General features: G+C 40.5%; 1 protein-coding gene across 1 annotated transcript in view; it reads left to right on the forward strand.

Moving 5' to 3' along the window:
- PPIL2 (peptidylprolyl isomerase like 2) overlaps positions 1–13,601 on the forward strand; it is a 71,453-nt gene that overhangs the window by 29,798 nt on the left and 28,054 nt on the right. Inside the window, exons 10-12 of the mRNA XM_065033074.1 lie at positions 393–553; positions 2,117–2,192; positions 3,398–3,504. Of these exons, the coding sequence (XP_064889146.1) occupies positions 393–553; positions 2,117–2,192; positions 3,398–3,504 (344 nt within the window). The remainder of the gene's footprint in view (positions 1–392; positions 554–2,116; positions 2,193–3,397; positions 3,505–13,601) is intronic.

The following is a 13,601-nucleotide window of genomic DNA, read 5'->3' on the forward strand; positions in this document are numbered from 1 at the left end:
AATCAAAGGACAGAAGTTTATGTTGCATCCAACTGTATCTTGTCTTTATTGTTCTATAAAAAATTTTACAAGACTTGCATGAACTTAAGTCATTTCTAGTGGCTTCAAAGGAATTTTTACAGTAGTTCATTTGAAGTTGTTTTTCTTTCGGTGTACTTCATATTGGCATTTATTGTGCTGTATTTCAAGTTATACTGTCATTAGTGTTATGCATTGCTACTTGTTGCTGTTTCTGCAGGAATAAATATAGTTACTAGAGCTTTTTGTGTAAAAAAAAAAAAGTGGAAATAGTATCTGGAAGATTTTAGTGTTACTACGTATATAATAAACTGAATGAGAACAAAGTAGAATTTTTCTTTTAACTCTGAATGATTTAACTTTGTCTTATCTAGATGAAGAAAAAGCAAAATTAGACCCATCTTACTATTTGAAAAATACAAACACAGAGACCCGAGAGACTCTACTGGAGCTTTATAAGGAATTCAAAGGCGATGATATTCTTGCAGCTACTATGAAGGCTCCTGAAAAGAAGAAAGTGGATAAGCTGAATGCAGTAAGTTGACTTAATTTGTAGGTTGGCACTGATTGGCTTCTTCAAGAATAGTAATAGATGTTTTTCAGCGTAGAGGCCATATTGCAGTATAAACAGACACTTCTCCTTATGTTTTCTGTTAAATGGAGATTTGTCACAGATACAAACAGGAGAATCGTATTGGGACTCCTTAGAAAGACAATGGATGTGTCAGTGAGTTTCTCTTTGTGAAATCATTGTAAATTAACCTAAATATTTAAAAAATGAAACACAATAAGACGGAGGAATCTTTATGATGTGGTTATGACATATATGTTGGGAGAACCTTTTTTCCCAAGCTGTAGTCTCTTGCTTTGAATTTGTTTATCATTTGCTTCCTGCAGTTATTGGCAGAGAGAACACACCTTAAGGGCAGTGCAAGTGAATCATTTCTGGTGTGGGCAAATATATAAATCATCCACAGCTGCTTCTCCATTTTATTTCCACTGGAATGCAGGATTTTTAGTGTAATATTTCAAAGGATGTTCTTCCAGGTACATGTTACCGTGCATTCATGGTTGTCAAGAGAAACAATTCATCTGCAACTAGATTTTCTACATCAAAGGCTGTATGAAAAGGGCAAGACAGAGTATTCTTTCCTTTAATAATTCTGGGATGTATGTGTCTTCGTGCCTTGATTACACTTCCACAAAAACGAATAGCAGTGCAGCATATGGCTTTTAATGAGAAGGCTTAGTGACAGATTAGGGAGCGTATGTGCCCAAGGAGCAGGATCACATTTGCCCCTTTTTCAGGGCACCGTAGTGTTGTAAGAAAACAAAAGATGTTGGGAGGGGAAAAAAAGAGGCAAGAAAGAATGATGAGCTCTACATATGTTGGAGAGTCAGATTGTCGGCTAATGATGGGCATAACTGTAAACTTGTATAGGACACAGCATAACCTTATGGGCAGAGCGTTGGCCTGACCTGTATTCTTTCCAGACACTGCCCCAGAGCCTCTAAAGGTATTAGATTTGGTTTATTAGATCTTTGTAATTTGCTACAAAATCCATGTGTGACGTTCACATTTCCTTTCTGCAGGAGAATTACAAAGCTCCAAATAGCCATGGGGAAGCGTGGGACAGTGTCTCTGCACACAGAGGGGCCGTGTGTGGGAGGGGGTGGTTTGCTTTGCTCCGCACTATCTCCGTGATTCACTGGATTTTCCTTCCACTTACTCAGCAACATTGGAGAATTTTACAGATGTCTTGCCAGCAGTGTTCCTTTCATATCTCCACCTGTGGATGTACAAATACATTCTGGTAATAGAATCTTTGCATAATGAGGTATTAAACTGTAGTGGAAGCAATCAGCCCCTTCAGCTCAGTGCATGCGCAGCTCTAACTGGAGTTTCATCACAGCGAATGCTGTGGGTAACAGATGGAGAATTATCGCTGCATCGTGCATTTGTTTCTACAGGAGCTAGAGCAGAAAGTCTGCTTTCACAGGGATGACATTTGTGTGTTTCTGGTGCTTACCTAGTATCTTTAGTAGATAACCTCTGAGATCTAATGTCTTTTTCTCTTCATTTTTCTGCTGTGAACAGGCTCACTATTCTACTGGCGCAGTCAGTGCTTCCTTCACCTCCACTGCAATGGTGCCTGAAACGACCCACGAAGCAGGTACCCAAACTTCCTAGCTACAAGCTGTTTGTTTACTTTCCAGTTTTAAGGTGTCCTCCCTAGCACACATACGTGTATGAGGAATGAAGGAATGCATTGATAATCAGTCAGTAATGATGCCACAGAAATGTGTTGCCTAAGCAGATATATCCTTGTTTTCCAGTGAGCTCATTCTGAAATAATGGAGCAATTGTGAATTAGCCTCAGCTTTGAATGACAGTTACTTATGTTGAACTGAAATTAATGAGGTACTTTCTATGCTCAGGGACCACAAAATGGGATATGCGCTTATGTAAATTTAGGAATTAAGTATAATCTCTACTCAACTAAGGGTACAGAATCTTTACCACCTTTTTGTCCTGACCCAGTATTGGCTAGAATGACAGCAAATTTTATGGTGATAACTTTTGATTTATTGCTTTTCGCGGTTACACAAAAGTGTATTTCAGTACAATAAAGTTTTCCTTTTGTTCTCCAGCCTAAACACAAATGTATAAAATTTATTTAATTTGAATAATGCTTAAATAGCTGAGTGATTAGTATTCCCAGTTGAAGAGAAAGGTCTGGCTTTTGGCACTACAGTTTAGAAGTATGCCACACACTTAGGCAAAGATCAAATACTTTGCTAAAACTACGTTTACCAAGTACAGTTCCTTTACTTGGTGGATTACAATGATTTGCAGAGTGTTGAAAATATCTGACTAACTGGATATTTTGACAAAATGGAAGTGGAAACATCCTAGATTGATCCTTTAGTATGACTTTCCAGGAATGTTTCCAGTAACATAGCTTCATTTGTTTTCAGAACTGAGTAGGTCCTCATATGTCAGCAATTTGTGGCTACTGATGACTACCTGCTTGGCTTCCAAGTTTGACAAGAAAAAAGTTTGGTTTCAAAGTAACATTTGTGATTGGTGGACACTACATGAAAATTATAGTGTGTAATACTGAATGCTTCTGTGTCTTAATAATAGAGATGATATCGTTGGCTCTCAAAGAGGTGGTGATTTTCTATAATGGAAAGTGTTTTGCACAGAGATTAATGTGAGGTTATCACAGATGAATTGCAGAGTACAATCCCTGAAAACCCAGTGCCCTGGGGAAGAGGTCAGATGATAGAATCTAGCAGCTTGTTTTCTGATGATTTCCAAAGATTAATCAGTAATCTTTCAGAGAACTAATTATTGTTGTTTGCTTTGATACAGCTGCTATTGAAGAAGATGTTGTGAGATACACATATGTGAAGAAGAAGGGCTATGTGCGACTTCACACTAATAAAGGAGACCTGAACTTGGAGCTGCACTGTGATATGGTACTGTCTGCCCTGTGAGATGAATCTGTCTAGACAACAAACAGAATAGGAGCTGGCAATGGCAATGTCTAAAGAAAGGAATAGTGTGTAGTTGTAATAGATACAGTTAAATAACTATATTTCAGTTGTTTTGGTATGTTTTCATACCTACACAAAATTTCATTGTAAAATGTATGTATATTATTTTATATACTATATTATACTACTATATGTATAACTGTTCTCTGTGAGTAGTCGCATACATTTTAGTGGACTTCTTACTACATGTCAAGGTACATGTTTAGAGCTTCAAAGGGTCAGGATTACAGTGACCCGAACAATGACAAGGAAGGCAGAGAGAAAAAAGAAGGAAGACCACAGAGAAGAGAGAATAACCCAAGGTTACACAGCAGGTTACTGACAGAACCAGGGAAAGAACCTCAGTGAAACTGAGGGCCGTCTGTCAGCCCGAGTACAGGTAGGCAAGATCCCCAGAAACGGTTAGATGTGCTTCTGAATCCTTTTATGGAACAAACAGTCCTGAGCTTTACAGAACAAACCAAATTAAAGCCTTAGAATATGTTTTTTACTTCCTGCTGTCTCGGTTTTTAAGGTTCAAGTTTTGAAACATCTTCCCTTTGCCATTAAGAGCTAGACGTTCACTTAAAGAAAAAAATGAACCGGAGTTTTTTATAGTCAATACAGTCTGATTCTGGGGGAAATCTGTAACTCTTGAAATAATAAACATGGCAAGACTTACAATGGATGAGTTGTGGTGACACTGATGTCTCAGCTGTCACTGGTGTCTCAGAGGTCACTTCTAGTGTCTTTGCTTATTGATTTGTGCAGCCACATCTATAAAAGGAAAAAAGTTTTCAATGTAAAGAGCCCAAACCTTCCGTTGTTTACTGAGATTTTTATCTCAGGAGACTATAGGCCTGAAGGTAGTTATTTTAGGAAATTGAAGGATGTGAATAGGAGTTTAAATGGCAAAACCTCTGCTTGTTGTGACCCAGCAGTGCTGGCTGGGAGCTGCGGTGCCTGGTGTGGAATCCAAAGATGCGCTGGGAGAATGAATCCATTTTTGCCTGGGAGAAAGAAAAAGCAAACAGGACAAGTCCACTGGCCTTCCCTTCAGTTCATTCTTCTCGCACGAGTAAGGAGCACAATGTGTGTCAACATCTCAACCTGATCTATGGAAACAGTACGAGAACCTCCACAGTGGCGTATCATGCTAGTAATTCTGTAGGTCCCCATCATGCCTACAGGTGCTTTCCGTGCTCTTAAATAGTAACACTATGTAATGAGGCAAAAAGCAGAGGATGTTAGTACAGCAATATTTGGGGGAAGCAGCAGAATGAGCAGATTGCATTGAATCATTTGTTTTGCCATATGTTCTCAAAGTGGCTCCTGGCTAATGCAAGGCTGACTGCAGCTATTCTTATCAGCGTGGGGTTTTTGGCTACGTGTGACCAGTGTCACTCAGTCCTGACGACCCAGTCTCAACTGCCCGCTATAAACATCCTGTATGATATCCATTGTGTTTCCTATTTTCCAGATGAATTTCTATTCATCTCCCTTTCACACACATGCTGCTTCCTCATGTACGCGTTGGAAGTGTGCGCTGCTTTACACAACCAGACCTGCTTGAACGCTGGCCTCTAGCCATCTGCTTCTTTCATTTCTTGGTCTCGACTAAATCTGTGTGAATCAAACAGACCTTTGGCACAGCAGAGGGAAAAAAATATATATTTAGAATACATAGGAAAAACTTGCTGCTTTAGGGACGTTTTCACAACATTTACTTTAGATCATCATCCCAGGTCTATTAAATCAGTTCTTCCGGGAGCCGCTTGTTTTTCTCCTTTTACTATATAAGGAGTTTGTGCTTCTAACTTGGGTTTTCCTGAATCACACTGAGGTTAAGTACATAGGGTAGCTCAGTGCAGACAGAGCAAACACAAATGTATAACACATATATAGATCACAAACACATGCACATATCAGCTACAATGGATCTATTGAGATTGCAAAGACAGACATAGAAAATGGAGAAATGCCAAAATCAAGTCTATCTAAACACATCCAGTTCACCCTGCTTGTAAATATGTGTGGAAATAGTCTTAATTAATCACAGGCTGAGTTTTTTATCAGCTCTTCAGGCTTATTCAGTGCACAAACTGAACCAGTTCTGGGAGCTACTTGAAACTCTGTAGTGAAATGGTTTAAATGCAGGATTTGGTTTTCCTGCAAAAGTGTAGAATGTTGGTAAGGTCCTTGAATGCAGCCAGGGGGAACTGGACTGTGGCATAACGCTCACCCAAATTAATGTTGCACAGGGTTTTTGGTGCCTGATTTTTCAGCCTTTGTGGTATATTTTGATGTAGTTGGTGTGGATAGTACCCTGCCTTTTCAGAAAGAATAGAAGAACAAAGTTCAGCCCAAAGCACTATATTGATACTCACTGAGATCACCAGCAGATTTGGGACCTCTGGATTTAACACGCGTATCTGTGCTACTTGAGTGAATGAAAGAGACAATGGCAGTATTAGAGTGTCATTGCTGTTTGAATTCAGTCAAAATACGTGTGATTTGGGGAATTCATACATCTACTGTCTCAAGCAGTACAACTGCAGGAGCAAGTACGTGATTTATAAGCCATACTACAGGGGCACTTAGCTTCTCTTTTTAAAGACTGATCACTGCTTGAATGGTTGTTGTCTTGACCCGACCACAGGCTCCTGTTTTTTAATTGCTGGGCGATATCCTGTGCTCTGGTTATTATGGAAACCACCCTAGTAGTGGTTGTATATTTGCACAGTACTGCAAATACATGATTTTGAAATGTTTTAGGAAGCTTGGGGATGAAGTGGCTATATAAATATGACAAATGAATACCTGTCTCCGGAGGTAGGCCTTGAAACATTCAAATTACATTTTAAAATAGTCTTACTGGTTAGATTTCAATATACACTTTGAGGTTAAGTCTTCTTGCTAAAGTAGACAACAGCAAGTGACATACTTGCTGTCTTAGACTGTATGTCTGCTGAGTCTTCAACTGTATTTTCATGCCTATGGGCAGTCTATTTAAGCAAAATATTTTTGCAGTTGTGCTGTGAGGGGTCTGCACCGCTGCTGAAGTCCACCCAGTATCCTCTTTGCCTTCAGGATCTGCCTTGGGTACCTGTTCCCTTTCCCTTCACAGCTCTTCTGTTTCCCATTTTTTGTGAACCGGCAGTATAGATTGTTTGGAGTTCAGTCTATATGTACCCATGGAAACTTTCTTTAAAAAATAAATGTAGTGATCTTCATACACTAGTGCTTTAAGGTGCCAATCAATAACATTGATATTGATGAGATTCTTCCTAGCACCAAACACCTAATCAAGAAATATTTTGTATTGATTCAGGGAGGAAATCAGGTGTGATTGAAGTCATCACTTACTTTGTGACGGGATTCAGAAAGAGAGCATGAAACAGGGCTAGAATCCAGAGATTTTCTGTGTTTGAAATCAGAGCACCAGAAAACTTCACTTGTGTTCCAGAACGGTGTGTGGTTTAAGTCGTTGACCTGAGAAAAGGCAATAAAGACTTTGGAAGAAAAGCTGGATTTTTTTTTCCACCCTTTTGAATTTGTGCCTCAAATGAGGAAAGGTACACTCCTGCTCTCTCTTTACATCTTAGCAGTGTGCCTAGTGCTCTCTGTTGCTGTTTGTTTTTCTCCCAGTCTTCTTATTCAGATACAGAATGTTCTTCCTGATGGGGACTAATAAGATGGCCATTTGTTAGGGACATTTTCCAGGAAGCTGAGTTCAGCTGGGCATAAGCAACATTTGTTGTATATACTAATTGGAAACAAATAAAGTTCTACTTTTCAGAAGTAATTCTGATGAGTACAGAAGATTTAACAGCATCCAACAAGTGTTATCCTTTCAGTTCTCATCTTATACATCACCAAACGAATTATGAAGAAATAACTGATGAAAGGCAATGAATGTTGCTGGATTTCTTGTATTCTATTAACTGTGATTTTTCTAGTCTCCTCAAGTTCTTTAGCTGTTTTAGTCAGGATGCTGCTGGGAACAACTGTCTATGTCATCTGTGTGTATCCTGTTGTGTTAGCCACTATAGTGATGCAGTTACACCTTGAAGGTGGCAGAGCAGCCTCTTAAGGCAAGGTGGAGGCTTTACCCAGTGCAAGACATCAAACTGACTTGGGTTTGGAAGCAGAAAAGCAGTGTGGTGTAATGGATAGAGTGTAGAACTAGGAGCTGGTAGACCCTGAATTCTGCACCTTTGCCATGGACTTGCTGCATGATGTGCCTGTGTCATTTGGTTACAGATTTTTTTAAATCAGTGGCCTCTCATTTTTTAAATTTAACAATGAGCAATAAAAACAGGCGTAATTTTTAATTCCCAGGCAATAATGTGTACCGTAGATGCCTGATTGCTAGAGTGCAGCTACACAAATAACCTAGGCTGCCTGTTGGAATCAGAAGCCCTGCCTAAGAATAGAGTAGCAGGCTCCTAGTCTGTGCACCTGTGAAAGGGAATAAAAATTCCTGCCTTTGTCTCTGTGTTGCTTTGAGGCTTCCTTGTTTAGTGCTTGTATTTTGTTGTTGTTGTGCCATGGAAATATATACACAAATTTAACACTCCAGAATTCCCTGTCAAAACGATGAACGAGTGGTTTGGTGCACTATCTCCCTTCTCTTCTTTGTGAGTTCTCTTCGTAAGAGTGGTTGCTGTGGGGTAATGATCTGATGGTTAAACACATGCTGGTAGTGGTAATTGAATACTAATCCGTAACTGCCATGGCAGTTTTTGTAAATTCGCCTCTCTCAGGTTTAATACTTTAAGGTTTAAGGGCAAGTTGGCATAACAAAGAAGAATGTGAGATGGATTTCAAAGCTCCATCCAGCACTCCACAAATGCTTGTTGAGGTTTTATGACCTGCCAAACTCTGCTTAATGATGATGTCTTGGCACAACTATCTGAAGAAGCTGTTATTCTACAAACACTGATGTTTTAATCTTTTGAGGCCTTCTGACCTGTTAAATATGCCTATGATCTATAAATGTGTAGTCCAGCCCCTGGTCTTTGAAATCATCTCTCCTTTTGTGTGAGGGACTGTTCTGAAGATCAGAAGCCTGTAAACTTCTTATCCATTTCCATTGGGGAAGAAGTTAGTTGCTGAAAAAATCCTTTAACCTCCTGGCATGGTGATGTTTCCCAGTCTTCCTGAATCTCATTTTCTTTCTGATTTAAATGTCCATTTAACTCACTTTCTCTCAAAGGAACTGTGGCACTATCTGGCAAATACCTGTCTGATGTTCTGTCACTGTGTTGTTCACTCAGTAATATGGTTGTAGGGATGAAGTACAGTAGTCTTGGCATGGTTGTAAATGGCTTGTTTCATATTGGGTTTTTTTCACCAAAATAGGTCATTGTAGGAAGAGCTGCAACTAAACCCAAACAAACAAAACTATCCTTTTCCAGTAGAACAGCTGCATAAAAATGTTCCTGGTGTGTTTTTATGTCAAAGCGCTACAGTAGCAGACAGATCTTGTGCTCTTCTTTGTGGCTGGGAGCGAAATGGCTCTGTGCAGCTATAACAATTAGCAGGTTGTTGCTCTTAATTAACTAGAAGCTAATATTTTAAATGTTTTTAATTTTGGAGGTATAACACCTGTGCTTGAGAAAGGAGGAACATTTTCATGCAAGATATTAGTAGGAAATGCTTTATCTGGACACTGCCATTGTGCTGTTTGGCAGCAGTGGAGGGGAAGTGGGAGCCCCTGATTTCACCCTGTGCCTGAATGGGACATTCAGCATGAGGCTGAGGAAGGTGCTCGGTCACCTCCCTGTCAACCTGTCCCTGCACCACGGGGCTTGCTGCCCCTGGCTGTCTCTGCATGGTTTCCTGGTCGCCTTTGGCATTGGATAATGGGTGGGAAGGCATTTAGCACATTTGGACCTTTCTGCCTCCTCAGCCTCCCTTGCAAGCTGGATCTCAGGGAGAGAATCAACTGTGTCACTTGTTTTTTGACATTTGACAGTGCAGGCATCCTGTGTCAGCCGCATTTGCCACTTGGTGATCCTGAGCCCAAGGATGAGGTGGGCAGTTTGGAGTTACACAGCTGCTGCTCTTCATCCTTCTCTGATACGTTTGTTTGTACTTGGCTTCTCTGATGAGAGCAGAGTGACCTTGGGCGGCTGACAGCTACCAGAGCTTGGCTGTCTAGCGTGGAACTGCTGACAGGTTGCATGTTCTGAAAAGGTGGGATTTATGTGCCAGTCACAGACTGATGAAATGCCAGGGAGCTGCCATGGGACCTGTGATACTCCAGGTTTTACAGCTGCTGGAGGTTGCTCAATCGGTTAAAGTTGCATCCCCATTTAGACTATAATAGTGGTGCTATATCATGGTTGCCAGCTCCATCCTCACAGCGCCCAGCCCTGCATGGCTGTCTGGCAGGCTCCCCAGCCCTCGTGTGACTCACAGATTTGAGGGGGACAGAGGATTATTTTCTTTTCTACCACTGCAATAAATAAAAGTCAGGGGAAAAGTAACAACTGTGGCTAGGGATGACAGCTCTGCCTCTGGAATGGTAGTAGTTAACATTGGCAAATTAGATGAGTGAATTAGATGCCTTGTTTAACTTGAGTTGTGCTCAGCTAAACTGATTGATTGTCTCCGTATTTGCAAAAAAGTGAAAAATAAAACTGGAGTATGTCAGGTTTTTATTGGCATGTTATCTAAGCTGAACATCTTGCTTAGACTTTGAAAAACTTTTTGGTAGCATCATTAATGTCAGTACTGTGGAAGAAATGCCTTTGAAAAGTGAAATTTAGCTATCTGCTGGCATCTTTGCTAAATAGCTAATGAAATTATAGTGGGTTTCTATGTAATGAGAATGCAATAGTTGTGCTCTTTGTTCTAAGTGAACTTTGTGGCTTTGAGGTAGCAAAATAAGCAAATGTTTGCTCTCAAGTCAGCAACCTATTACCCAAGGCATAGTTTGCTTGTTCTGATTCTTTTAAAATACCAGTAAGAGTCTAACCAAGTGTTCTACCCCACAATGCCCTGACACTTTCATCTCTCCCATTGCTCTGTCTGGAATTGTGCTCCTTCTGATCCTGGGTCACAAATTGATCCGAACCCATTTGCTGTCTGTTATGACCAGATGGAGAATGGTGTTGCTTCTCTGAACTGTGTCAGGTTTGAACTGATCCACCCTAGGCAGCTGTTGTTTGCCACCGTAACCTGTCACCACCTCAGCCCCTCTCGCACGTAGGGGAACTGTCAGCAGGAAAGTGGAGCTGGCAGGGGGTTATTTTTCTGGTCTCTAGTAAATGTTTCTCCTGCGGGAAATGTCATGGGCTTCCCGCAGTGAAATTCTCCTGTGCTATTGCACTGGGCTTTGTGGAGTTTTGGATTTTCTTGTCCCTCTTGCTCTGAAACAAGTGGAGTGTGCTCCTAGTCCCTTGGTGCAAAGCAAAGCAGGGCACCTTAAACTGCCTGCTAGTAAATATTATGCATTGAAATGCACTAGAAAGATTTCTGTGTCCAGTTTCTTTCCATGACTCAGTGGAGGGACCAGACGCTTGCACCTGATAGTGCTCATTCCTGAAGCTGCTCCATTACAGTCACGTCTGACCAAGCCCTAAGTAAAGCCAAGCTTTTATTAGGACGAGTTCTTTCCTGTGGGATGGGCAGGCTACAAGGATAGCAGATTGAAAGGGATAGGGAGAACTGAGTTTAACCTTTCCACATCACCTTTGCATGGCTTGGGTATTAGAACCATTGCTAGAATGAACAATTACCAGAGTGAAAATACTCCATGTAAAAAAGAACAAAGTACATAAATGGACTAAAGCAAAACAAAATCCACTGTGCATTTTAAAGGAGATCTGTGTAACAAAAAAAAAGCCGGCTTCGTTTGAAGCCTTAAAAATTTCCATCACTATTTCATGCCTCTTAGTAGCAGGATTCTGGCATTTGTGTGATAAGATGAAGGCTGTAGAACACAATTTTAATTTGGGAGGAACGAGCTTTTCATTATCCAGATTATTTCTGCTTTGAAATATAGGGTTAATAAGCGTATATCAAGGCTCTACTTTAGTGCAGCTACTACAGTTCATCCAATTTAGAGAGACAAAAAGAAATAAAAGGGAAGTGGAATTAACACAAGGAAATTATACAGATGTGCAAATGACAGCTTCTGAATGCTTAGTGTGAAATTTCTCTTCAAGGTTCATGCAGATCCTCAGGGGATGGAGCATTTTGAAATGATTAGCTCTTCACATAGTAAAGCCTCTTCCTTGCAGTCATGGCAACGACTCAGAAGCTCCTCTCTCTTCCCATCCCCTGCACCTTGGCAACAGGAGCGCCGCAGGTTTTTAGTCTCCTTCTGGTTGGCTTTTCAGCTGCCCAGTACAAATTCTGAGTTAAGTTAACTTTTACAAATGTGATGACCTGTTTTAGTTGATGAGAAAATAAAACTGCAAACTGATTAATCAGATAGTGACCAGACTTGGTTAGTCTTGCCGCTTAGGTCTCAGGATGCAGCAAGAGAGATGAATTTTGCCTCGTTTGGAGCCACCCTTGCTGGCAAAAAGGAAATTAAAATTTGCTTTGTTAATACTTAGAGTGAAACAGTTATCTGGCATCTACAAAATATTTGGACCAGGAGTCCCATTTTGGTATAAATAAGTTTGTTGGTTTTTTTTCCTTACTGTTTGTCATTTGAAGAGAGAAGTGACTTTAAGCTGAGGAACATCATACAGAGACACCACGATCATTATGGGGTCCCAGCCTGATCAAAGAAAAGGAGGATTTCTCAGGGCTGTCCTACCACCTTCTTCAGAGAGAAAACCCTTCCCGAGTTTTAAAATTTGACTTCTTAGGACTATCACTGCGTCCTTCTGCAAAGATTTTGCAGTAGGTTTAAAACACAACCTTTTCTCTGTTGGGGACTTTCAGAGCAACAGGTTAATGATTTAAAGTGGCATTTTTCCCTTGACTTTCTTACATAGATGTCTGAGTCACAGTCAGGAGATTAAAATAATTTAAATCATTTCCTGCTTAACGTAAAAGGAATAAAGAGGGAGAAATTAGCTGCTGCTGTTTAGGTCAATTGGAGACAAGAACAGCCAGAAGTACAAAGCGAGCTTAGAGCCCGTTGCCAGTAATAAGGCAACAAGAAACTGGCATGGTCTCCTGCGCTTCTGCATTTCCAGGTGCCCCGGCCATCCCTTCCTCCCCCATCCCAGTGTGAGGCAAGTGCTGTGGAGGGAGTTTCTGAAGATGTAGACAGGTTTGCATTGTACGACTGTGAGTCTGACACCTTCCACAAGAGCTTGGACTCAAATAACAAAGTCAGGTTTGTTTATATGTATTCCTCATCAGTCTTTGTAGTTGGAACAAAGACTTCAAAGACTGGCTGTGTTTGTATGGCCAGTGCAGAACATAACTTTGTTACTGAGGATCAACGCCTCTCCCATAAACCTCAAGCTTTTTTCTCCTGTTTTGGACAGGACGCTGCTTTAAAAAGTCCCTGAAATGTGCTTGGCAGTGTGAGGTTTGGCAGGACCGTAAACTGCTTTGTATAAATCAGATCATCTTAGCCAGATATTCTAGATCAACTGTGTGACTGAAACTGGGGTTTATTACTGATTGAATGCAAACCTTTTTATTTGTGTCTGCTTAAAAGCACTGTAAAAGGTAATGGTAATGTTGCTAAGGAAGTGTTTACCTGCCAAGTATATCTGTATAATGCATGAGGTGACCATGGGAACCAATTTGGTGGCAATTATTTAAAGAAAACCTTGCAGTGAAATGATTATTGCATGTATACGACACATTTCTGCAGTTGCAATTGAAAAGCTTGTTTCGGGGAAGAGATATAATAACTAGAAATCCATTTAGAGAGAAGGGTCAGCGTAGGTCCCGCATAAAAAATACATTACTACAGCCAGGCTTTTGATGTATATTTTACAAATCATGTTTTGAAAATACATAGGAAATCTGTGCTGGGTTATCAACGTTGTGCAAATTTAAAATGGTTTGGTATGTATTCCTAGGAGACTCAGTCTTTCGCCTGATTTCATTTTTCT

Source organism: Columba livia, chromosome 17, assembly GCF_036013475.1.
Source record: "Columba livia isolate bColLiv1 breed racing homer chromosome 17, bColLiv1.pat.W.v2, whole genome shotgun sequence".
In the NCBI taxonomy this organism is placed as follows: domain Eukaryota; kingdom Metazoa; phylum Chordata; class Aves; order Columbiformes; family Columbidae; genus Columba; species Columba livia.